Source organism: Myotis daubentonii, chromosome 16 (genome assembly GCF_963259705.1).
Source record: "Myotis daubentonii chromosome 16, mMyoDau2.1, whole genome shotgun sequence".
NCBI lineage: Eukaryota > Metazoa > Chordata > Mammalia > Chiroptera > Vespertilionidae > Myotis > Myotis daubentonii.
Window position 1 is genome coordinate 17,208,531 of NC_081855.1, and position 23,968 is coordinate 17,232,498.

At 52.0% G+C, this 23,968-nt stretch overlaps 2 protein-coding genes across 2 annotated transcripts; both read right to left on the bottom strand.

The window, feature by feature from the left end:
* Positions 1-1,689: 1,689 nt before the first annotated feature.
* On the bottom strand, positions 1,690-7,831 carry EFNB3 (ephrin B3). The gene is made up of 5 exons (XM_059668739.1): positions 7,220-7,831; positions 4,716-5,008; positions 4,435-4,527; positions 4,243-4,347; positions 1,690-3,816 (listed from the first exon to the last, which is right to left on the bottom strand). Exons 1-5 carry the CDS (start codon positions 7,339-7,341, stop codon positions 3,407-3,409), a joined length of 1,023 nt encoding a protein of 340 aa, XP_059524722.1. The 5' UTR covers positions 7,342-7,831; the 3' UTR covers positions 1,690-3,406.
* A 1,588-nt stretch (positions 7,832-9,419) lies between these two features.
* WRAP53 (WD repeat containing antisense to TP53) lies at positions 9,420-23,377 on the bottom strand. Its single transcript, XM_059668741.1, has 10 exons — positions 22,721-23,377; positions 22,456-22,554; positions 22,084-22,195; positions 11,567-11,655; positions 11,275-11,365; positions 11,037-11,169; positions 10,320-10,528; positions 10,039-10,142; positions 9,788-9,922; positions 9,420-9,683 (listed from the first exon to the last, which is right to left on the bottom strand). The coding sequence occupies exons 1-10, from the start codon at positions 23,122-23,124 to the stop codon at positions 9,437-9,439; spliced, it is 1,623 nt and encodes a 540-aa protein (XP_059524724.1). The 5' UTR covers positions 23,125-23,377; the 3' UTR covers positions 9,420-9,436.
* Positions 23,378-23,968: the final 591 nt, after the last annotated feature.

Sequence of the window (23,968 nt, forward strand, 5' to 3'; positions counted from 1 at the left end):
ATGAAAGCAGGGATTTATTTACCATATATACTCCCAGTATCCAAAACAGGACTTGGAACAAAGTAGACACTTAATATGACGTTGAGTGAATGAACGAACGAACGAATGAATGTCTTCCTGCCTTTCTATTCGTTTTGTTGTAATCGCTACCCTAGGAGAGTGTTTGTGTACTTGTACCCAGAAAGCAAACAGGATGGCATGGGAGGAAAATCGCCAGCACTTTCAAGTAGCTCCAAAGGCACACAAGTCACTACACGTGTGGAGGCTAAAGGTCTTGTGTCCGTGTTGGGGGGCGGGGGGGAGTCTACAGATACCAGTGCTCCAAGGGGGCGGGTCCCCGGGTGCTCTGTAGAATTTGCTGTTTCTCTCTCCAGCTGTGCATCTGTCCCCAGGTGTCTTCCTATCTCTCAGCGTGTTATGATGTCTCTGCCGCTTTGGTGAGGTGCTTGTTTGTCTCAGAGGAGGTTTATTCTGCTTCCCTTCCCTTTTGTCTCTCCACCTGTGTCTCTAGATGTATGTGTAGGGGGAGTCTCCCTCAGCTCCCTTGCCCCCTCTCACACACAACCCTGCCCCAGTCTTGGACCCCTCCCTTTCTCACTGGGCCCTGTTGCTGGGCTCTGGGTTGCCATAGTGACGGTTGCCAAGTCCCTGAGGCTGATAGCCAGCGATGGGGCTGTCGGCTCCATCCACGAGGGAGGCTGAGGGGGGCTTCCCGTTGTGTGAAAAAGGGGATGTTGCCGTGACAACAAACCCCCACTAAGGGGCAAGGGACCAGCCCTTCCACACCCCTTCAAGCCTCCCCACCTTAGGCAGCTCCAGTGTGGGCTTGGAAGGCAGGGAGTACATTCCCGACAGCCCAGCACCTGGCTTCCCAGTTTTCAACTTCCCTAACAGTGCCTGCACCTCTCAGGATCCAGACATCTTGCTCAGACAGGGGAAGGGGCAGGGGTCCCACTGGACAGAGGAGGGGCAAGAGGACCCCTTGACCTCCAGGCAGATGGGAGACAGCGGGAGAGGACCTAGAGTCAGAGGAGGGGTAGGGAGGGCAGAGGTTGTGACCCCTGCCAACCAGCTCCAACGAAGTTCCTGACGGCTGCTTTTGTGATTGGAGAATGGGGCTGAGTCTAGGGGGCTGGGCACCTGGGCTTTTTAGGGGAGAAGAGCCTAGGTTGTGGGTACACAGGGAGCCAGGAGACAGACAGCTTGAGTCTTCTGGGCAGCCACACCCCTTCTCCTCAAAGTGAAACGCCCCACGTCAGAGGTGCCTTGGGCAGGGATGATGGAGAACAGACTACCGTGAACATTGTTTTCCCACTTTGTTTCTGTGATTTGCCTTGTCCCGGGCTTTGGTTTAGCAGTAGACACCCAGGCTTTCCCCATGTGGGAACTCACAGTCACATACATCCCCATTAGATGCATGGGCAACTCCTTCGCCTGCCTGGGTTCCTCTCCCCCTGCCCCACACCGCCCCCCACAATCCCCACACCCCTGCTTCCCTTCCCTTGGTGGCTGCCTTCCTCAGCCTTCTCACCCCGCCCATTCTCCCCTCCCCAGACACTGCCTACCTCATCCCACCAACCCAACCTTCTCCCTACCCTTCCCCTTGGTTTCATGAGCTTGAAAGCCATTCTAACCACTAGTTCTCTGTTCTAATTCATGTCCAGTCATTTCCAGCCTTGTTAACTTTTGAAGTTTTTTATTCTTTTTTTGGTTTTTGTTGTTCAAATTTCCCTTTTACAATAAAACTATTGAGATGACAGCCATACCCCGCCACCTCCCGCATGGCAACAGCAGCTTCCTGTTCCCTGGATGGAGCAATTAGAAAAATCAGGAAGGAGCCGGGAACTACAGCAGAGCGATGACTTGACATCCGGTGGACCAAGCAACCATGTTGGCTGGTGATTGAGGTGGCGGACTTGGTGCCCAAGGGCAGCTCTGGTCTAATGAAACTGAGCTGGGAGGAAACTGAGGGAACACCCACTTGTGTACTGGAGGGCAGGAAGAGGTATAAGCTGGTCCCTATGGAACAGTGGCAGTTGCTAAGTGCCACTGTCAGCTAGACCAGTCAGTAGGCCACCATTCTGGTCACTAAGAAGGGAGCTGTGTTGAGTCTGAAGAGAGTAGGAAATGGAGGATGTGATGAACACGACAGCCATCTGGGCTACTGGGGGACAACACAGGGGTTCTTGGGGGAGTCCTGTTGAGTGACAGATTATACTGAAATGTGGACAGGGAAGAACAACAAGACAAATTGGGCCTACCACAGCAGATGGCAGTCATCTTAGCTGTCTTCGAAGTAGCACAGAGAACAAAGGAAGGGAGGTCCTGGGAAATGCCACTGCATACTAGGAAAATCCTCCTCAGTAAGGACTGTCCTGCTCCCCTTCTCCACAGAGTGAGAACCATCCACCTCCCTCCCCCACCCCCCAGATTAAGTCACTTGAGTTCCAGCCAGATGAAGGCACTTCCAGTTCCTGCTGCACTGCTTTTGCCACTTCGCCAGGCCACTTCTGTCCAGGCCTGGTCACTTCTTGTCTGGAGCAAATCACTTCCTGTCCCAAGTGACCCATTCAGCATCAGACCAAGTCCATATGTGTCCCAACCAGTTCGCATCTTGTGATTGGCCACTGGACAAACAGGATACTTCTCATGGAGGCTGTCATAACCCAACCACCCCAAATGGCTGGAGTTAAGTATGCAGAGGCCTGGGGCAGGGCAGAGGAGGAGGCCCTGCTGCCCATGCCCTGAGCTGGGGTGGACTGCCAGAGCGTTCCCCATAAGGCCCCCATTTTTGGCAGATTGAGGGGAGTGGTTGACAAGAGGTCAGAAGAGGGAGCTGAGGGGAGAAAAGCTTTGATTGCCCCCACCCAGGAGATGGAAGAGGCACAGGGTAAGAAGCCAAGAGGGTAAAAGGAGATGTAGGGAGGGGGATGCTAGGGAAGAGGAACAGACCTAGAGACAGAAGAGAGAGAGAGAGAGAGAGAGAGAGAGAGAGAGAGAGAGAGAGAGAGAGAGAGAGAGAAAAGAGAAAAACAGTGAGAGGCAGAAAGAAAGAGGTGCCAAGCAAAAGACAGACTGTTCCCGCCCCTGGCTCTCAGTGGGTATGGGGAGCAAGCATCCCTGGGTCATCAGAAGAGGCGGCTGGTCTCTGCCTCCTCCCCAAGGGAATAGGACACGGGGACACAGACAGAGAGGGCACACGTGGCCAACCACAGGGCAGGAAGTGATTCAGTGAAAATCTTAAGGAATCCTACAAGTAGAGAAGAGGGCAACAGCCAGGAGGAGTAAAGAGGCTGGTGGGGCAAAAGGGGCCAAGGAGATGCCAGAGGTGTTCCTCCAACCATGAATTACATGGAGGAGCACCTCAAGGAGGGCTGGATCCGAGAGAGCCAGGTGGGCGGAGCCCTCATACCTTGTAGTAGATGTTCGGAGGGCTCTGGGGGGGCCCATCCTGCACGATGTACACAGGATGCCCATAGTCACCACTCACCTTCTCATAATGGGGACAGAAGGGGGGGTCTGCAGCCCCACTGCCCCGAAGAGCTATCCCTAGTTCCCCAGGCTCAGCCTCCCTAGGTCCCATCCCACCTCCACCCCCCAGGCCCAGAGACCCTCCCCTCCCAAAGGAGCCAGGACCAGGGTGGCGACTCTCCGAAGGCTTGGCCCGCCGTCTCCGCCAACACATGGCACCCCCAGCCCCTGCCACGCCCAGCAAGAGCAGCGCCAGCCCCCCTGCTGCCCCGGCCACTGCGGGCATGCTGGGAGGGGGCAGGGGGCCTTCAGCACCCCGGGAGGTTGCATTGCTGGTGGGGTCACCTGGCAGGGAAGGGGTGAAGGAGGAAAGAGGGGAAGGGGCTGAAGGAGCCACCTGGGCATCTGGCAGCCAGCCTTGGGGGCCCCATGGGCTTCCAGTGCACAGGCCCCTTGGGGACCCCAAATCCCCTCCACCCCTCCAAGCCCAGCTCCAAATCCAGGTGTGTCCAGCCCTTCCGCTCTGTGCCAGAGTCCTCCCCACTTCTCTGACAGCACTGATTGAAGCGCTGACTTGGCTAATTAGTTCTAATTGAGTCTTTTCCTCATTTGGCTTCCATTCCCTTCTCACCCTCCCATCCTCTCTTCCCCTCTTCCCCCCCCCCCAAAAAAAAAAAAATCTAAAGAAGGAGGGAGAGGGTGAAGGGAAGGCAGCTGGGATCCAAGAGCGGAGAAGGCTGGGGAAGGGAGGAGCTGGACCCTCGTTCCTACCTGGCATGTTCTCCTTCCCAGGCTGCAGGCTGTGGGCCGCCCCTCGGTCTCTTTCCATGGGCATTTCCGACACAGGCTTTCGAGGGGCAGCCCCTCCTCGGGGACCTGGAGATAGCAAAGAGAAAGGGGTGCTGACCATGACGGCACTGGCCCAACCTTCCTCAGCTCCCAGGAGGCGCCAGCCCCACTCACTCTGTCCCACTCGGAGAAGAACCTTCATGCCTCTGGTAAGGCACACGCCGCCCTGCAGGCTCTCCAGGCCTTCCCGGGTCCCATCTGACGTGGCTGGGAGAGAAGATCCACAGGGATGAGTTGGCACTCGGGAGTCTAGCCCCAATTCTGTCTCCATGTCCTGGCCCCACCACCACCCCAGGGCTTAAGGGGTCTCTCTTGGCTCTGGTGGTCCCCTCCCTCATCTGCCCTCCATCCCGGGAGCACCTCCCCACTCAACCCTGCCCTCTGCCCAGCAGTACCAATTATGTAGTAATCATGGTGCGAGCGGAACTCGTGGCCCCAGAGGTTAGGGCTATACTCCTGGAACTTGATGGTGAAGCGGAGATCCAGGTCTGGCCGGTCACAAGTGAGAAGGAGGTTTGGGGCAGGGGGTGCCTCACAGCGTCGGCCTTGGGCACCCCCTACCAGATACAGCTTGTAGAACTCATAATTAGGAGAGGAGTGGGGGCCAGGAGGCCGGGCCCGGGGACAAAGCAGGTCTAGCCGGTCCCCAATCTGAGGGTAGAGCACATAACCACCCTCTGCCTGGAACCTATGGGGAGGAGGTTGAGGTGGACAAGGGGAGAGGTATCAGAGGTCTGGCCCAGAGCTTCGCCTCCCTCGTCCCACATCCCTGCAGGTCAGCCTTTGTCTGAGTAGAAAGTCCGTTCTGACCGAGCAGGCACTAAAGACTCTGTGAGCTCACGTTGGAAGCAGCAGGAAGCTAGGCTCAGAGGTCTCCTGCCCCTTGGTTGCCCAAATGCACTCTTCAGCCTGCCCTCACCACATGCACACTGCCATCTCTCCCTTCATCACCAGCTCCGTTGCCCTGGCAACAGGATGCCAGTTACCAAGGAGCTGGCCTCTCTGGAACCACACAGCCCACCCCTCCCAGGTGATTTCACTATTCTATGGCAGTCAACCATGGGGGCAGAGCCTCCCCTCCCCCAAGCCACAACCGAATTTCAGGGATTTCAGAGCAAAAAAGGGTGGGGGGAGAGGGTGATCAAGACTAGTGCCCCAAGTTTACCAGGCAATGTGACAGGAGGCAAATGCCTGGTCTGGCAATGGTCCTAAGTGGGGCTAATGAGAACGGGGGGAGGGGGGGGTGACGGGGGCAGCTGCCCAACATTTCCTTGCTCAGCACCTCTCTCCCCTCAGGTCTCAGACTTCCTAGGGAAAGTGCCCCATTGCTTGGGAAATGAAGGAGTTGACTTTTCTAACCACCGCCAACACAAGCCCACATCTCCCTCTGCTCAGGCATCCATTGGCCCAGCACAGCCACCACTAGCCGGCCTGCAGCCCGTCCCTCTTCAGTGATGGCACACAGGTCTCAGAACTGGATCCCAGGGGACTGCTGCTCTGTATTTGACCCACCCGACATCCCAAAGAGCCTCCAAAACACCCCAATTCTCTTTTCTCGACTCTATTAGAATAAGCCTCATGTCTTCAAGCTGCACCAGATAAAATGCGACTGGGAGTGGACAGGTAAGGGACTGAGTAAAGAAAAGACAGGTGAGAGCCCTGGCCGGGTCAGCTCAAGTTGTTCGCTCAGTTGGTTAGAGCATCATCCAGATTCTCTCCTATCACAGAGAGAGAGAAAGGACAACTGAGATTATACCCAAAGAAATGGGAGGGAGGCCAAATAGTGAAATGTGGGAGCCTGTGAATGAAGTAGAGAGGTAGGCCAATAATCCTAGTTCTCCTTTAATGAGCATGTATGTTCCAACCCCTTACCTCTAATCCTCATCCGAGCTGTAAGAATTGAGGATACAAACTCAGAGAGGTTAAGTAAGTGCCCAAGGCCACACAGCTCACAAAATTAAGATTTGATGAGCTCCAAAGCCCAACCTCTTCCCATGGCCTCATGCAGCCTCCCCCAGGGATTTTTTTCAAAACACGGAACTCTTTTGCTAAGGGGGAGTGAGATCTACGCAGAGGCAAGAGACCCCGATGACCTCCAAAGGGTTCTACCCTGTGTGGCTTGAAGTTTCATCTGACCCCTGGCCTTTTTTCAGAGCAAAGCAAGCATGCCTTGCCACAGAGCTCTAATGGAAGAGTTTGCAGCGAAGATGGGGGAGGGAGCAATGGGACCTCCTTGGGACCTCAGATGCCAGGGGGCGAAGAAGCAGCTTGACGGGGCTCCAGGCTTCTTTCCGAAGGAAGTCCCGAAGCCAGAACGCAGGGATATCGTCTGGTTGGGAAACTGTTGCACCAAGGGCTAACGGACCATCTAGCTGTGGGCAAGAGTTGGGAGCCAGACTGTGCGATGAGAGCCAAGAAGCCTTGGGGAGTTGTCCCCAAACTGAGCCCCCTTCCCTCCCGTCTGCACTGGAGTCCCTTCTGGGGAGGGAGGCACCCTGCCTTTCCCTTCAACGCTTCAGCAGCACCTACTCAGCGGCTCTCCTGAGAGCTGACACTAACCAGGCTCCCTCCAAGCCCAGCCCCCGACACCAGGCAAGTCTCCCACAAACCCGCACAACCACTCCACTGCCCTCCCGGCTCCCCATGAACTTTCGGATCCTTGCCCTTTGGGGTCTTTCAAACTCCCAACACCTGGATATCACCACACACCCCCAGCTCTGTGTGCGACCCAGGAGTCTGGCTCCCAAGATCATCAGTCTAGTCACCCATCAGCTTCCAGCAGAGCACCAGCACCCTCCCTCAGCGTCCTCCCAGCTCAGAGAATTCAGCTCCCAAGTCCCCAAGGCTCCCACACTCCCTGCTGGGAAGGTGTAGGGTCTCCCCAGCCCGGGTCGCTCACCTCTTATTCGCCGAATTCCAGTAGACAGGCTCCAGGCTGAGCCCAGACACCAGCCCCCAAAAACCGAGCAGCAACAGGGCCCCGACTCGCACACCCCCCGGCCTAGAATGGGGGGCCCCCATGACCCCGCCAAGGCCTGGGGGCGGGGCACCAACTCCCCCAAAGTCGATCACTCCCTGGGGTGACTGCCTTAGCTGTCCAGGCTATTCTGCCCCGACCTCCCGGGCGGCCGATACCCCGGCTCCCACGCGGACCCGCTTCCTGCTCTGCCCGCGCCCAGCGCCGGAGCGCTCAGCCCTCGAGAGCCCTTCCAGGGGCGGTCCGCAAGCTCCCTGCGCCCCAACCGCGGCACCAGCACCCCGGGATTGGAGAGCGGGCCTAAGTCGGGGACTGAGGGAGCCAGGCACCCGGCGGTGGTGGCATGGGGCGTCGGACAAGGGAGCGAGGAAGGGGGCGCCGAGCCGGAGCCCCAGCCTCGCCGGGATTGAGGGCAGCGGGCTAAGGGAGGAAACCAGTCCTGAGCCCGGGAGGGGGAGTTAAAGGAGAGACGGGGCGGGGGAGAGGATGGCGGAGGGAAAAACCGGAGCTGGAGCTCGAGGCGGAGCGGGCGGCAGGATCCCGCAGCCCACGCCCCCACACCTCCCTCGGCCAGCGCACCTCCCGCCGCCTCGCCTCGCCCAGCCCCGCCGTCCGCTCCCCGGCGCGGTCTCTCACGCCCCCTTTGTCTTTCCGACTCCGGTCTCTGGCTTAGTTTCTGCCCGTCTCCCCTCTGGCCCTCGCATCGCCGGAGCGCCGAGGAATCTTCATCTCTCAGATTCAGAAAGGCTCTCGCCTTCCCCACCCCGGGAACCCAGCCCCTTTCGCTCCCGCAGCCTCCGCCTCCCGCATCCCAAACAACACCGCTGCTCCCGGGAGGTCGGGAGAGAATAACCTTCAAGGCTTCCACTTTACCAAGTGGCCTGAGTGAGCACCACGACCACCTGTGTGAGGTGGGGGGGACAGCGCTAAAGGATCCCCATTGCAGGGATGAAGAAACTGAGGCTCGGGAGGCCCCGGACTAGCCCAAGGTCACCGGGTGTCTAGGAACCAAACCCAAGTTGCTGAACTCCCACCCCTGGGGTCTCTTTTGTCATAGCCTCCAGTACCCTGTACTGTTATCTAGGGGTTGGTGAAAAGCAAGAGATTAGGGGGTAAACGTGGGCCCTCCTTGGATGGTTATGGGGAGACATGGGCTGGGAGAGGAAAGGGAGTACCTACAGCCCCACACTCACATTCAGCTGGAAGGGCTGTTTCCAATTATCCTGGGGGAAGGGCGGGGGTTGCCTGCGTGTGTAAGAACCCGGCTTTCAGCACCTCTGGGCAGAGGTGACATCCCTCTCCCCTTCTGAGCGGTTACAGGCCTTCAGTCCCTTCCCCTTGATTTTGGGTCCAAAATCAACCCCCTACTGACAGTCTCTTGAGATTCCTACTGACAGTAACCCTTCATAGCTCCTCTTCTCAGTGTTTGGCAAGGGGGGGGGGGGGAGCGGCTGCTTGAAATAACATACTGCTCCCCTCAAAGGCAGGCCAGATCAATGGAGAAACAGCAGTAACTGCTGAATGAGACTGTCACCCTTGTCTGCATCTAATGGGAACACAGACTGTGACGTCTGTGTCTTCGAGCACCTGTACTCTTCTCATGTATCCTTGACTCTGGCTACTCAGTCAGGGCCTCCTGGGGGAGTCCAGGGGAGGGGAGGGGGTGCTTCTGCTCCCCTTCTCCCAGAGCTGAGTAATGGTCCCTCTGCTGCTGGATGAGGGTAACTAGTGTTGAGCAAGGGAGAGCGGGTGTCTTGTCTGTCACCAGCTGCACAGTCTCACACAGTCACGCCCGGCAGTCTGACACAGTTCCTGCCACTCCTGCTCAGCCACGCTCACTGTGACCCCTGCCACCCCACCTTGGGAGTGAGATTTCAAACAGGTTCCCCCCCCCTCAGTTTATCAAGTTGCCTAGCAACCAACCAGTCAATGGCATGAAGCCCCACCCCCACGACTTGACTTCACACCAAGCTCAGTAGTCCCATTGGCTCCTGCCTAGTACCACCTCTCAACCCTGGTTTTAGGAACAATATGCCAATCCCCACTAATAACCCTCCCCCCCCCCCACCACCACCACCCTCTCTCCATCATTTGCCTCCCCAAACAGACACAGAGATTCTGGTATCATATAAAACCTTTTTATATAAACTCACCCCCACCTCTTTTTGTCCCTCCCTGCTCCTTCTCACCCTGTTGAGCATCAGGGACACTGGTGTCTGGGCTCCCCCCGCACCACCAGAGCTGAAGCTGACATTCAAGGTGGATGTGGCGCATGGAGAGCAGGGGAAGGTCCACCTCCTGCTCCCCCTCGTCCCCACTCTCCGTGGGCTCTGGAAACACACGCTGACCGGAGGCAGTGGCCAGCAGAGGCAGGCTAGGGTGCAGGCTGGAGGGAGAGACAGGCAGTCTGTCAACCCCCCGAGAGCGGATGCTTGCGCCCTCTGCAATTCGCCTCCCTCCCAACCCGAGCCCCAAGATCTGTGGTATGACCTCACTCCATTGGTGCAGTCCTTCTGAGGCAAAAAACTCAGCACAGGTTCCGGTTTCCTCTCATGCCCAGCCCCGCCCGTGTCCCACACAGAGACAGCCCCGCTCGTGCTGCCGCTCACTAGGAACTGGCCAGTCCTGGGGAGAGAGCAGAGGCCATCATCCCAGCGCAGGAACTCCTCACACCCAGGGGTTCGAATCTGGGTTACAGGGGGCACGGGAGTCCTGGGAAGGAAGGACCCACGGTCACTCACGGGTCCAGATCAAAGTAGATGCGCTGATTGGTGGTCACCTCACGATTCAAGGACCACAGTGGATGACCAGGCTGCCGGAGATCCCAGCACAGAAGCTCAGCATCCTGAAGACATAGAACAGGGGCCTGGAGCCCACCACCCAGACATCTCTGCTTCCCTCCAGCTTTACAGGCACGCCTTTAGCTTGGGTTGATTTTTTTCTCACATCTATCCCCCAACATACCAGCCTACACCCCCACTCCTGGCCACTGCCCTTTGGGATCTCAGGACATGACTCCTACCTTGCGGGCTCCTGAGAAGAAGCGGTTGCCATCGGGGTGAAAGCAGAGGTGGGTGATGCCCCCTCGGTGCCCTCCCAGCAAGGCGAGAAGGGAGCCATCATCCCAGGCATACAGGCCCAGGGAACAGCCATAGGAACCACAGGCATAGAGGGGCTGGGCTGGGTTGAAGGCTATGCAGGAGATGATGCCGCTCTGGCCCTGCTTTTTTGCTAAAGAGGGGAGGAACAAAGTGGGGGAGCGAGCAAGGGCACCCGACATTAACCAGGCTAATCAGAGGTGCACCTCTGTCTCCTGTCCCAGAGCCCATGTGCCAGGACTCAGTATCCCCCCCTCCATCTGCCACAGCGGGATGAGGACCCCAGATCCTTCGGTTCCCCCCAACCCCCCAAAAAGGACCTAAATGCCTAAGACCTACTTCTTCCCTCTCAAATCTGTTTTTCCTGGAAGGAATGGGAAGCTGAAGGCTTGTAGTAAAATAGAACCAGCTTCACCTCCAATTTCCTAACGATACTAAGATTTTGGAAACCAAAAGGTACACAGCCAACAGGAACTGGGCTCAGAGAGAACAAGCCCTTTACCCACCGGTTTGACCAGGGCTGTACGGAGGAGGCTGTGGCACCCCCCCCCCCAACATGTGGTCCCCTGGCTCACACAAGGCCCCTCTGCACACGGCAGTGCCCTTTCCTTGCTTCCTCTCTTGGAAGCACAGATGCTTACCAAACGTGGCTCGGACCTCACAGTCACGGCCGGGCCGGGCCGTGGAAAAGACACGCACAGTCCGGTTGAAGCCACAGAAGAGCTGGGAGCCGTCCGGGGAGAAGCAGAGTGAGTGGGCTGCCGTCAGCTCATCCTGGGAGGAGGAAAGGGCCGGAAACAGGCCTTGTAAAGCAAGTCACCTGTCCTGCAGGAAGGAAAGCTGGGCCAGGACAAGCGAGGCTGGGCGGGAGGTCCCTACCAGGTGGTTGTAGGCGCGAAAGGAAGCGCGGAGCTCTCCAGTGAATGCATCCCAGATGTGAATTGGGTTCTCCCGGCTGCTGCTGGCCACACTGAGAACAACAAGGACACTGAGGCCTGCTGCTGTCAAAGGAAGGGTGGGAAGCCAACTGACCGGCCCTCTCAGCTCACACCTGGAGGGCACACCAAGCTTCCCTCCTCCCAGAACCCCTGGGTAGCCCTTGACTCTCTCTCAGTAGAGGATCCCCTTGAAACTGCTGGGGGGAGTAGCAGAGGCCAAGGTCATCACTTACAAGGAGGTGTCTGGCTGGCTTGAAGACATCAGAGAATACCAGCAGTAATCGTAGATGGTGTCGCCTTCCACCATCCGAAGGACAGGGACCTGGACAGATGGAATGCCTAGGTCACTGGCAGGGAAGGGAGGCATCTTGGACCTCCAGCAGTTTTACGGCAGAGGGAGACCATGTGTCATCATTTAACCAGGCAGGAGAGGGCAGATGGGGTCAATATGAAGAACAGAATCTTTATGTCAACATTCAAAGGTCAGCTCATGCTTTAATGTCAGATTGGGCCACCAAAAGTCATACACATTTATCCTTTTGCTTTTTAAACACTCAGAGAAGAAAATAATAAATAATATCCCAACAAAGAACCAACCAATGATATGCATATTTCTTTTATATTTTTTTATTGATTTCAGAGAGGAAGGAAGAAGGAGAGAGAGATAGAAACATCAATGATGAGAATCATTGATCGGCTGCCTCCTACATGCCCCCTCCTGGGGATCAAACTCACAACCAGGCATGTGCCCTTGGCCAGACTCGAACCCGGGACCCTTCAGTTCACAGGCTGATGTTCTATCCACTGAGCAAAACCAGCTAGGGCAATGATATACATATTTACTAAGCATCTACTAAGTGCCACTTGAGCCCTTAAAAAATTAAACAGCCCTAGCCAGTTTTGTTCAGTTGGATAGAGCGTTGGCCCGAGGACTGACGGGTCCCGGGTCTGATTCTGTTCAAGGGCATGTACCTTGGTTGTAGGCTTGATCCTGGCCCCAGGTCTGGGCTCATGCAGCCAGGCCACTTTTGGGAGGCAACCAATCAATGTGTCTCTCTCACATCGATGTTTCTCTCTTTCTCTCTGTCTCTCGGCATCCCTTTCACGCTCTCTAAAAAAATCAATGGGCCCGGCTGAGGTAGCTCAGCAGTTGGATGTTGACCCAAAAACCAAGAGGTCACCAGTTCAATTCCAGGTCAGGGCACATGCCTGGGTTGCTGGGTTGATTCCTAGTGGGGGGTGTATAGAAACAGCCAACCAATGATGCTCCTCTCCCATTGATGTGTCTATCTCTCTATCCCTCTCCCTTTCTCTCTCTCTAAAAATCAATAAAAACATAGGTTGATGCTCAACCACTGAGCCACACCAGCTGGGCTAAAAACATGTTGTTTTTTTAATCAACGGAGAGGGTTAACAAAAAATAAAAATTAAAAAATTAAACAGTTTAATATCTTAAGGAGAGGGTTAACAAAAAATAAAAATTAAAAAATTAAACAGTTCAAATATGCAAAGTATTAAAAAAACAACAACACCTGTGACTGTTTCACCCAGCTTAAGAAATAAAATATACAAAACAGTTAAAACTTCAGCCCAATGAAACCTTCCCTCAAAGGTAAACACTATCCTGAATTTACCATTCTCATGAATTTCTTTAGGAATGTATTTATACAAAGAAAAAACAATGTAGCCCTAGCTGGTTGGGCTCAGCGGATAGAGTGTCGGCCTATGGACTGAAGGGTCTTGGGTTCAATTCCGGTCAAGGGCACATGCCGGGGTCGCAGGCTCAATTCTCAGTGGAGGCATACAGGAGGCAGCTGATCAATGATTCTCTCTCATCACTGATGTTTCTATCTCTCTCTCCCTCTCCCTCCCTCTCTGAAATCAATAAAAATATATTTTTTTAAAAAGAAAAAACAATGTATAGCATTATCCTACATACCTTTAAACTTAATATTAATGATATCACACTGTTTATGATTGTGAGATTTAACCATGGTGACAACATTTAGCGCTAATTCACACATTTTCACTGCTGTAGACTACTTCACTCATCTCTCCTTTTCTATCGACAATCACCGATGTCTTTCCATTTTTTAGCTAGTGTGCTTTTTAACATTCTGGTACTCATGTGAGAGGGTGGGTTTCTCTGCAGTTTCTGCTAACAAGGAAAATTATTGGACTCAATGGCATGTACTTTGCCAGCTCTGCTAGACAATGTCACATTTTTTCCCCAAAGAGCTCATCCCAACTCACTCTTCCACCGAATGCATGAGCGTGCCTGTTGCTCTGCATCCTGCTGATATTGCCAGACTTAAATTTTTCTCAGTCTGAAGGCTGTGAAATGGTATACATTTGCGTTTCCTTCATACTACTGAGGTTAGACATGTACCTACGTGGGGTTTTTTGAGGCATTTATCTGTTTACTAACAATTTAAGTATGCCTTTTCATAATTTTTGTTCATTTTTCTACTAGGCTTTTGTCGTTTTCTTACTGATTTGAAGGAAATCTTTAAATCATCTGGACCAGTCCTTTGTTAGTTATTTGCTTCACTTTGGGTGATGTCATCCAGCCATGACTTCAGTTTCCACTTCTCTACTCTGAACCCATATATCCAACTGCCTGGTAAACAGCTCCACGTGGCTATCCCACAGGTACCTCAAACCTGCCACCTTCAAGCCTGCTGCCCTCCTGGGCTCCACAGCCAATTTTCAGGCCTGAAATCAGCACCAGCCTGAATGACAACTCCTCCTCCTCCTCTTTTCTGCCTTTTCACTCTTGGTCCAGCCCCGTATCATATTTTGCCAATTCCACCTCCTGGAGTTCTCTTGAATCTGTCCACTTCCCGTCATGCCACATGGAGCCACTGCCTTCTTGCTAGCATTTCTGCAAAACCCGACATGTTCTCCAGGCCGCCCTGCACCCTCACTCCAATCTACCCATCCATTCTCCTTTCCACACCACGGCCACATCAAGGCCCTGCAGACCTTGTTAAGTTGGAATTCTATACAATGTCACCTTCTTAAAATGTTCCAGTGACTCTTCATAACCCTCAGTATAAAACCCCTCTTTACAAAGCTTCCCTAGCCACCTCTCATGGCTCACCTCTCTGTGCTCACTCCTTAAAAATCTCTACATCCTACTGTTTTAGCTCTGTTCTCAGAAGGTACCAACTCACCATACTCTCGACCTGCAGGCTTTCACGCATACTAGTGTCTAAGTCGGTAATACTCTTCTTTCACCTCCCCCAATTTCTGGTTGAATCCTAGTCATCCTTCAGGTCTCTTAGATGCTTCTTCCACTGGGAAGCCTTCCCTAAACCCTCAAGCTGAGCAAGGTGCCCCGTTCCGTGTTCCTATTGCCCTCTGTGCTCCTTACTCTGCCTTGTACCTATCCGAGAAGGCAGGAACCATGTCTGTCTTGCTCGCTACTGTTCTCCAACACCAAGTATTTTAAATGTTTTGTTTTTTAACCTTCACATGAGTACATGCTTATTGATTTTAGAGAGGGGGGAAGGAGCGAAGAAAGAGAGAGAGAGAGAGAGAGGAGAGAGAAACATTGATAGGTTGCCTCCCATACACGCCCTGACCGGGAATTGAACCCGCAACCTAGATAAGTGCCCTGACTAGGAACTGAAACCTGCAATCTTTTGGTGCATGGGATGATGCTCCCACCAACTGAGCTACACTGGCCAGGGTTAAATAATTTTTTGTGTGTGTTTTTAAAATATATTTTTATTGACTTCAGAGAGGAAGGGAGAGGCAGAGATAGAAACATCAACAATGTGAGAGAGAATCATTGACCAGCTGCCTCCTGCACGGCCCACACTGAGGATCGAGCCTGCAACCTGGCATGTGCCCTGACTGGGAATCAAACCATGACCTCCTGGTGCATAGGTCGACACTCAACCACTGAGCTCTGCAGGCCGGGCTAAATAATGTTTTATTTTTATTTTTTTTAATATATTTTATTGATTTTTTTACAGAGAGGAGGGGAGAGGGATAGAGAGTTAGAAACATCGATGAGAGAGAAACATCGATCAACTGCCTCCTGCACACTCCCTACTGGGGATATGCCTGCAACCAAGGTACATGCCCTTGACCATAATCAAACCTGGGACCCTTCAGTCCACAGGACGACACTCTATCCACTGAGCCAAACCAGTTAGGGCCTAAATAATATTTTAATGAGCAAATGAAGACAGGAGACTATTCCAGTAACATAAAGCCCCAAATAAAATTGAATTAAAGTAGAGGCAGTGAAATAGAGAGAAGTAGATGGATCAGAAAGATTAGGTAAACTTGATGGGATGTGGAAATTAATTGGACGTGGCGGCGGGGGGGGGGGGGGGTGGCGCGCGGACATTAAAGGATGAGACCCTGGCTTTTGGTTTGAATACCTGAGTTCATCACGATGGTGAAGGACTTGGGGTTCACAGGAGCGCTATGAGGTGCCAATGTCCTTGGTGAGGGTGAGTGGGAGAATCAGACAGCAGAAGCCTCCAAGGAAAAGTTTTTACCAAGAGAAAGGACAATTGTCTGGATATAGCATTTGGGAATGAGGGTTCTCCTCTCCCCCTAATGAAACATGTAGGGACATAGGATGCACAGTGTTCTCTGGAGAAGGCAAGAGGGGAGTAAATGCCTCAGGCAAGAGCCATAGGGAGGAAAGTTCTCAGAAAAGAGGCTGGGGAGTTGGGAATAAGAGTTCTAGAAATGGGAGAGAAGGGAGGAGAGTTATTGGGAAACTATGTTGGGAAGAAGCAGTATAGGGATATACCTCCAAAATGCCCTCCCTTGGGAAGAAGGAGAGGGAGAGAAAGAGAAACATCAACGTGAGAGAGGATATCAATTGGTTGCCTTCCGCATGCACCCCAACTGGGGATCAAACCTTCAGCCTAGGTACGTGCCCTGACCAGGAATTGGAACCGCAACCTTTTGGTGTACAAGATGAAGTTTCAACCAACGGAGCCACACCAGCCAGGCCTGAATTCTTCTTTCAGAATGGCTGCACCGCAGCCACCTGGCCCTGAGAACCACTGGTTTCTGTTCCAGGAAGCAGCGTGTGGAGTGCCTTATATTTTGCACTGAGAACGCAAAGGTCTGCGCCTCCGACCTTACAGAGCCGCCGCTGGATGAGCACTCGGGGCCATCCCCAGAGCCGCCGCTGGATGAGCATTCGGGACCATCCCCAGAGCCGCCGCTGGATGAGCATTCGGGGCCATCCCCAGAGCCGCCGCTGGATGAGCATTCGGGGCCATCCCCAGAGCCGCCGCTGGATGAGCATTCGGGGCCATCCCCAGAGCCGCCGCTGGATGAGCATTCGGGGCCATCCCCAGAGCCGCCGCTGGATGAGCATTCGGGGCCATCCCCAGAGCCGCCGCTGGATGAGCATTCGGGGCCATCCCCAGAGCTGGGCACCCTTCTTCTTTAAAGAAGCCACCAAGAATTTCTTTAATTCTCACCCCTGTCCCCAGCACACCTCAAGGACAGGAGATGGGTGTCAACTGTGCTCCCCACTGTAATTTCTAAATCTCTTCACTTCTACAAATTCCAGTTTCTCTATAGTTCCTGCCATCAGTCAAGCTCCCCACTTTTTGTCATTCTCCCTCATTCACTGAGACCTTTCTCCTGGTTTATTGTCTCACTCCCTATAGATACTCCTGTTATTCTTGGTGACTTTCACTTCCACTGGGACTTTGAACTTGCTATTCTCCCTGCCCACTGTATTCTTTCCCAAAACATCAGCTTGGTTCACTCTCTTCCTTCCTTCAGATCTCTGCTCAAATGTCACCTAAATAGTGAGGTCAGCTCTGGCTGGGTGGCTCAGTTGGTGGGAGTGTCATCCTATACACCAGAAGGTTGCGGGTTCAATTCCCAGTCAGGGCACATACCTAGTTGCGGGTTTGATCCACATGCTGGGCGAGTATAGAGGTTTCTCTCTCTCATTGAAGTTTCTCTCTTTTTCCCTTCCTCTCTAAAATCAATGAATCCTCAAGTGAGGATTAAAAAAATTACTTGGACATAATCCTTGATTGCTTTTTCCCCCTGCACCTCCACATTCAATTGACCTCCAAGTCCTACAAAAGATACTTCAAATGCATCCCCATCCCTCCATCTCTCTTGACACCACCCTAGCCCAAGTACCATATATATGTTTTACTTTGTTATCTGTTTTAGTTGCCTGTTCCCCACACTAGAATATAAGTTTCACAAGAACAGGGACTTTTGCCTGTTTTTATATGACTAATCCTCAGCTTCTAAAACAGGGCTGGTACATAGAAATGTACTAAAAAAAAATAGTGCTGAATAAACGAATCAATGAAAGAATGATGCATCCATCCAATACCATGGCCTTTCCCATTCCTTTACCTCCTTAGCACCCACAGCTATAACTGACACCATGATTGAGTCCTGGGCCTTGTCACCACCACAGTCTCTGGCTACCATCTCCAACCAATCCTGCTCGCTTGCTCTGCCATTTCTACCACAATTAATCAGCTTCATCAAAAATATATTTACATCATGGCTGATGTAGCTCAGTGGTTGAGCATCAACCCACAAACTAAGAGGTCACTGGCTCCATTCCCAGTCAGGGCACATGCCTGGGTTTTGGAATCAATCCCCAGTGCCGGGTGTGCAGGAGGCAGCCGATCAATGTTGATGTTTTTCTCGTATCTGTTTTTCTATCTCTCTATCCTCCCTTCCTCTCTCTCTAAAAATCAATAAAAACGTATTTTTTTGAAAGACACCCTTGTCTTTCACCCCTGACAAACCTCAACCAGACTATCCTCCATGTTTGCACTCAACTAATATCAGTGACTACTAGTGCTTATTGAATACTTACTACATCAGGCACTGTTTTATTTTATTTTATTTTTTAATATATTTTATTGATTTTTTACAGAGAGGAAGGGAGAGAGATAAAGAGTCAGAAACATCGATGAGAGAGAAACATCGATCAGCCGCCTCCTGCACACTCCCCACTGGGGATGTGCCCACAACCCAGGTACATGCCCTTGACCGGAATCGAACCTGGGACACCTCAGTCCTCAAGCCGACGCTCTATCCACTGAGCCAAACTGGTTTTGGCCATCAGGCACTGTTTTAAGCACTTTACATTAATTCTTTTAATTTTCACAACTCTGTGAGGTGAGTGTTGTTATTATCATCCTCATTTTACAAACTCAGAAACTGTGGTCCATTACCTTGCTGGGGAAAGACGCATAACCACACTAATTGTTTTGACTTTAAGTGGATGGCAACACATTTCTATGAGCACTGGGCTAAGATGAGCAATCCTCCACATCCTGGTTTTGATCTTCAGCTCTCTTCACTCCTGCTCTCTGCCCGCAGTCCCTCTTCCTTCAGCCGATAAGCTCCCTTCATGCTTCACTGAGAAGCCAACAGAGAGACACCGAAACCTTCCAAACACCAAACAGGTGCCTCTGAATGCATCTTCTGCCTTCCCTTCTACAGCAGCGGTTCTCAACCTGTGGGTCGCGACCCCTTTGGTGGTCGAACGAACGACCCTTTCACAGGGGTCGCCTAAGACCATCCTGCATATCAGATATTTACATGACAATTCATAACAGTAGCAACATTACAGTTATGAAGTAGCAACGAAAATAATCTTATGGTTGGGTCACAACATGAGAAACGGTATTTAAAGGGCCAGAAGGTTGAGAACCACTGTTCTACAGCAAGGGATTATCCTGAACCTATATCAAAGACCTCTAATGTACTCTGGAGTCTGTCTTCACCCAGCTACTCAGTGGCTTTGTTAACCCTTCTCTCTCCTAGAGCACCAATTCCTGTCTACTGGAGTTATTCCTGACAACACAGAGGCAACCATTAACCCTTTTTTGGGCTCACAGTCCCTCTGGTCACCATTCCATTTCTGTTTCCTGTCATAAGAAAACTCTTCCAAGGAAGTGTCTGTATTTCCTCTCCCACCCACTCTGATTGGCTTCTGCCTCCATCACTCCCCTGAAAGTACTCTTGTCAGGATCACCAATGTCTTCTTGGGTTATTCTCTAAATCTGCCTCACTTTCAGCAGCGTTAGGCATGACTCTTTGCCTCCATTTTTGTAGTTTCTTCTGCACTCCTCCTCCATATGCTGGAACGCAGGGCTCTGCTTGAGCCTTCTCCTCAACCTACACTCTCTCTTGAGACGGAATCCACTCTCAAGACATAACATATTGCCGAAACCGGTTTGGCTCAGTGGATAGAGCGTTGGCCTGCGGACTGAGGGGTCCCAGGTTCGATTCCGGTCAAGGGCATGTACCTGGGTTGTGGGCACATCCCCAGTGGGAGATGTGCAGGAGGCGGCTGATCGATGTTTCTCTCTCATCGATGTTTCTGACTCTCTATCTCCCTCCCTTCCTCTCTGTAAAAAATCAATAAAATATAAAAAATGTGGTTTTAGCCCTGACCGGTTTGGCTCAGTGGATAGAGCCTCGGCCTGCGGACTGAAGGGTCCCGGGTTCGATTCCAGTTAAGGGCATGTACCTTGGTTGCGGGCACATCCCCAGTAGGAGGTGTGCAGGAGGCAGCTGATCGGTGTTTCTCTCTCATCGATGTTTCTAACTCTCTATCCCTCTCCCTTCCTCTCTGTAGAAAATCAATAAAATATATCTTTAAAAAAAAAATGTGGTTTTAAAAAAGAGAAAAAAAAAAAAGACACAACATATTATCTACATGCTCCCCCACTTCTCAAAGTATATCCCCAGCTCCAACTTCTCCCCGTAGTTTTACATTTCACAATTAATGTACCTAAAAACTCCTGACTTGTCCCAATACCTTTTTATATCCCTGTTTCCTGCTCTGAGTAAATCATACCATCCCTCTAGCAGCAAAACCTGGACACCATACTTGACTGCTTCCTTCCCTTCACCTCCACATCCAATTGACCTCCAAGTCCTACAAAATATACTTCAAACCCATCCACATCTCCCCAGCTTTCCTGACACCACCTTAGCCCACGCCACCATCATTTCTTGCCTGGACCATGAAAAACGCATTCTAATGAGTCTTCCTGATTTCACTGTTGCCCACCCACAGTCCATTCTCTAAAATTCAGCCACCATTTCACTCCTGTTTTAAAACTCTACATGGCTTCCCAAATAAACTCCAAATGCCTTACTGACAAGACCTGCCATAATGTGGCTACGGGCCATCTCTCCATAAGCAGCACCCTTCCCCTCTCACTGGCCTCAGTCCAGGTGCATTAGTCTTCTTTCTGTTTCTTGAACACACAAAGCTCTTTCCCAGCTCTTGGTTTTTGGAAGGTCATTGCCTCTCCCCAGAAGGCGCTTTCTACAGCTCTTCACATGACTGATCTCATATCCTTCAGGTCTCAGTTTAAATGTCTCCTTTTCAGAGGGCCCCTCCCTGACCATTTTATCTCAGCCGTATCCTCTCCTTATTCTCTCCCCATTCTGTTTACTTCCTTCATAACATTTATTATAATTTGTAATGAACTTGGTTATTTATTGGTTTGCATGTTTGTTGTCTATCTCCCAAACAAGAAAGCAAACCAGCTCATCTGTCTCATTCACTTTATCCCAGCACCACACAGTAACTGATATATTGGTAATCATTCAATAAATACCTGTCGGCACTCTCCCTCTCAGGAGCACGCCCACACCTTTCTTCCTGCTCAGGCATGCATCTCCTAAACCCTAAGGTCCCCACAAGACTTGCAACCAGAGGAGCAATGGGCAGCAGCAGTTCACCCTGGCTAACCACCTCAACCCCTCTCCAAGGTTCCTTCTCTCTGACTTTCCAGTGAGCCACAGCAGCCCCGCCTAGGCTCCCTCCTGTTGCTTCTTCTATCCTAAGCCCTTCCTTGTTTCACTGTGCCCAGCTTTAATAAATGTACTCTCAAAAAAAAAAAAAACCTGGCCCTAGCTGGTTTGGATAGAGCATCAAGCAACCCTCGGACTGCAGGGTCCCAGGTTCAATTCCAGTCAAGGGCACGTATCTCAGTTGCAGGCTCAATCCCCGTGTGGGAGGCAACCAATCGACATATAAATGTTTCGCTGTCTCTCCCCCTCCACTCTCTCTAAAAATCAATGGAAAAACATACTCGAGTGAGGATTAACAAAAAATAAAATACCATTAAAATAAAATTTTAAAAATAAAAAAATCTGTAAGTCAATTAAGTACTGTCACTAAAAGTCACTACTCTTTTATGGAAAACACATATTCCTGACTAAAGAAGGGACAAGCCTCTCTAAATGACTTTATACCCTAGTTCAATTGGTTACAGCGTCCTCCCAACACCAAGGTTTTGGGTTCAATCCCAGTCAGGTTGAATGCATAAATAAGTAGAACAACAAATAGATGTTTCTTTTTTTTTAAATATATATTTTTATTGATTTCAGAGAGGAAGGGAGAGGGAGAGATAGAAACATCAATGATGAGAGAGAATCATCAATCGGCTGCCTCCTGCAGGCCCCCTACTAGGGATCGAGCCCACAACCCCTGGCATGTGCCCTTGACCGGAATCGAACCCGGGACCCTTCAGTCCACAGGCCAACGCTCTGTCCACTGAGCCAAACTGGATAAGGCAACAAATAGGTGTTTCTTTCTTTCTCTCTCTCTCTCTCTCTCTCAAATCAATTTTAAAAAACAAAATAAAAATAAATAAAGGACTTTAGAATTTAGGATAAAAAACGCTACCTATGGAAATTCATGATGAAGATGTTCAGTGTCTGGTGAAAGGGCTGGTTTAGCCCTTACCCTTACCATTTCTGCATATTCCCGCTGTTCCCCTTCATTGTACATCTCTGGGGGTAGGTTATAAATCCGCAGGATGTTATCAGCACTATTGGTCAAGATGCAGGAACCATCAGGGGCCCTAGGAGTAGGCAAAGGTTAGAAAGCTAGACGGACCTACATTTTCCAAGTGTAGGGCTAGGGCTGAGCCTATGTCTAGGGAGTAAATTCCCCCCCGAACCCTGAGGGAAGTAGAAGACAAAATCCCAGGTGAAACTGAAGTTCAGTCCAAGAGGGATTCTTACTCCTACTCCCACCTCTGGTGAATCCTTCTCCCAGGTGAATGGGGTATTTGGAGGTGAAAATCCTAGTGTATTTATCTCCCTGCCCCGTTTTCCTTACCACTTACAGCCTTTCAAGAAGTTCTCAGGCTGGGCGCTGAACTCTGACCAGGAACCGCTGAGAAACTGAGGTAGCTGGGAGAAGCTGTAGCTCCAAGTGCTGGAAGGAAGATGGGGGACAACAAACCTGAGTCGCCAAAGCAAAGAGGAAACAGGCCTGGAGAACTGGGACCGAGGACCGGAGGATAAGGGACATCTCACACTTCCATGCATCTCGGATTTCCAATGTCCTCGGATTCCCTCCGTCAACTGCCAGCACCACTTACGTGGACCCCTCCTCCTCAGGAACAGGCTCCTCAGACACACCTCCCACGGCTTCTCCAGGCCCCAATTCCGGCCCGTTCGTTTCCTCCGCAGGAAGGCTCACACTTTCAGAAAGTTCTTGCTCCTTGATTCCAGGGCTCAACCCACTGGGAGTGCAAACCCCTGTTTCCGGGGAAGTGGAGAGAGAAGCGGGGTCCCCCTCCTCCGGCTCCTGGGACACAGCTGAGCCAGCCATGGGATCGGGGGACACGCGTGGCGGATCATCGCCTTCGGATGTCAGTGGCATCAGTTCTGGGTCCGTGTTTTTATCCATCGGGGAAGCCTGAGGCGAGAGACGGGCTGAAGCCGGGGCCTTGTCTGCAGACAGGCAGTAGGGCGCTAGCGGTGGCTCCTCGGACGTCTTCATACCGCCGAGGAAGCGCGGCAGGCATTGGCCTCGGCCAGGCAGCCCTCTCTCCGCTGGCCAGCTAGCTGCCCCGGCCGCTCCGCTTCAAAATTCACCAGGATCCGGGAAGCCGACTCGAGAGACCCACCTGTGCCTCCCTTCCTCTTCCGGGAGGGGGCAGAAGACCCCGAGAAAGGAACGTAGCCGCTGGGACACCAATGTTGAAAGCACCGCGGACCTCAGCCGGGTTGGTCCCTACGCGCCACTGGCTCTCGCGAGATCTGAGCCAACCTTTCGATTGGGTCTCCGCATCTCGGCTCAGATTTCGCGGGCGACCCACGGAAGGGGCGGGACCAGAAGATACCATTCCCATGAAGCCGTGGGGCTTTTGGTGGCTCCTGGGAGTTGTAGTCTGAAAGCGTCTGCCTGGGCGAGGAAAGCCCGGGCTCCCGAGGTCGTTCTTAAAGCGCCTACTTCCCACCTCGGGGGCAGAGGGCGCTAGCGCCATGCTTGATTTTACAGGTTTTGAACTTCTCCATCTCGCCAAGTTCCTCAGACTTTCGTCTCTTCATTCATTATATAAATATTTATTACTGAGCGCTTAGTTGCTTCCCAGTACTGTACTAAGCTCTGGGACATAAAACAGTGAATAAGAAGTAGACTAAAGTTAACGCTGCTGTGTATTAAAGGCAAGGAACAAATATTCTCAGATAGTAATAGGGCTGTGATGTAGAGTATTAGGGGAAATACATTGGATGGGGGTCTTAAAAGCCTTCCCAAAAGGTGACCCTTTAGCTGAGAAGAAATACCCAACTATCTGGGAGGGAGGTATTCCAGGCAGAGGGAACGGCAAGTACAAAGGCTT

Excerpts from the sequence above, each read along its gene's own strand:
- EFNB3 (XM_059668739.1), bottom strand. The coding sequence starts at position 7,341 with ATGGGGGCCCCCCATTCTAGGCCGGGGGGTGTGCGAGTCGGGGCCCTG. Across the intron at positions 4,528-4,715 it reads CCATGATTACTACATAATTG|CCACGTCAGATGGGACCCGG; the intron begins GTACTGCTGGGC and ends CTTCTCTCCCAG. Across the intron at positions 3,817-4,242 it reads TGGGAAGGAGAACATGCCAG|GTGACCCCACCAGCAATGCA; the intron begins GTAGGAACGAGG and ends CTTCCCTGCCAG.
- WRAP53 (XM_059668741.1), bottom strand. The coding sequence starts at position 23,124 with ATGAAGACGTCCGAGGAGCCACCGCTAGCGCCCTACTGCCTGTCTGCA. Across the intron at positions 11,366-11,566 it reads AGCCAGCCAGACACCTCCTT|TGTGGCCAGCAGCAGCCGGG; the intron begins GTAAGTGATGAC and ends TGTTGTTCTCAG. Across the intron at positions 9,684-9,787 it reads GACTGCACCAATGGAGTGAG|CCTGCACCCTAGCCTGCCTC; the intron begins GTCATACCACAG and ends CTCTCCCTCCAG.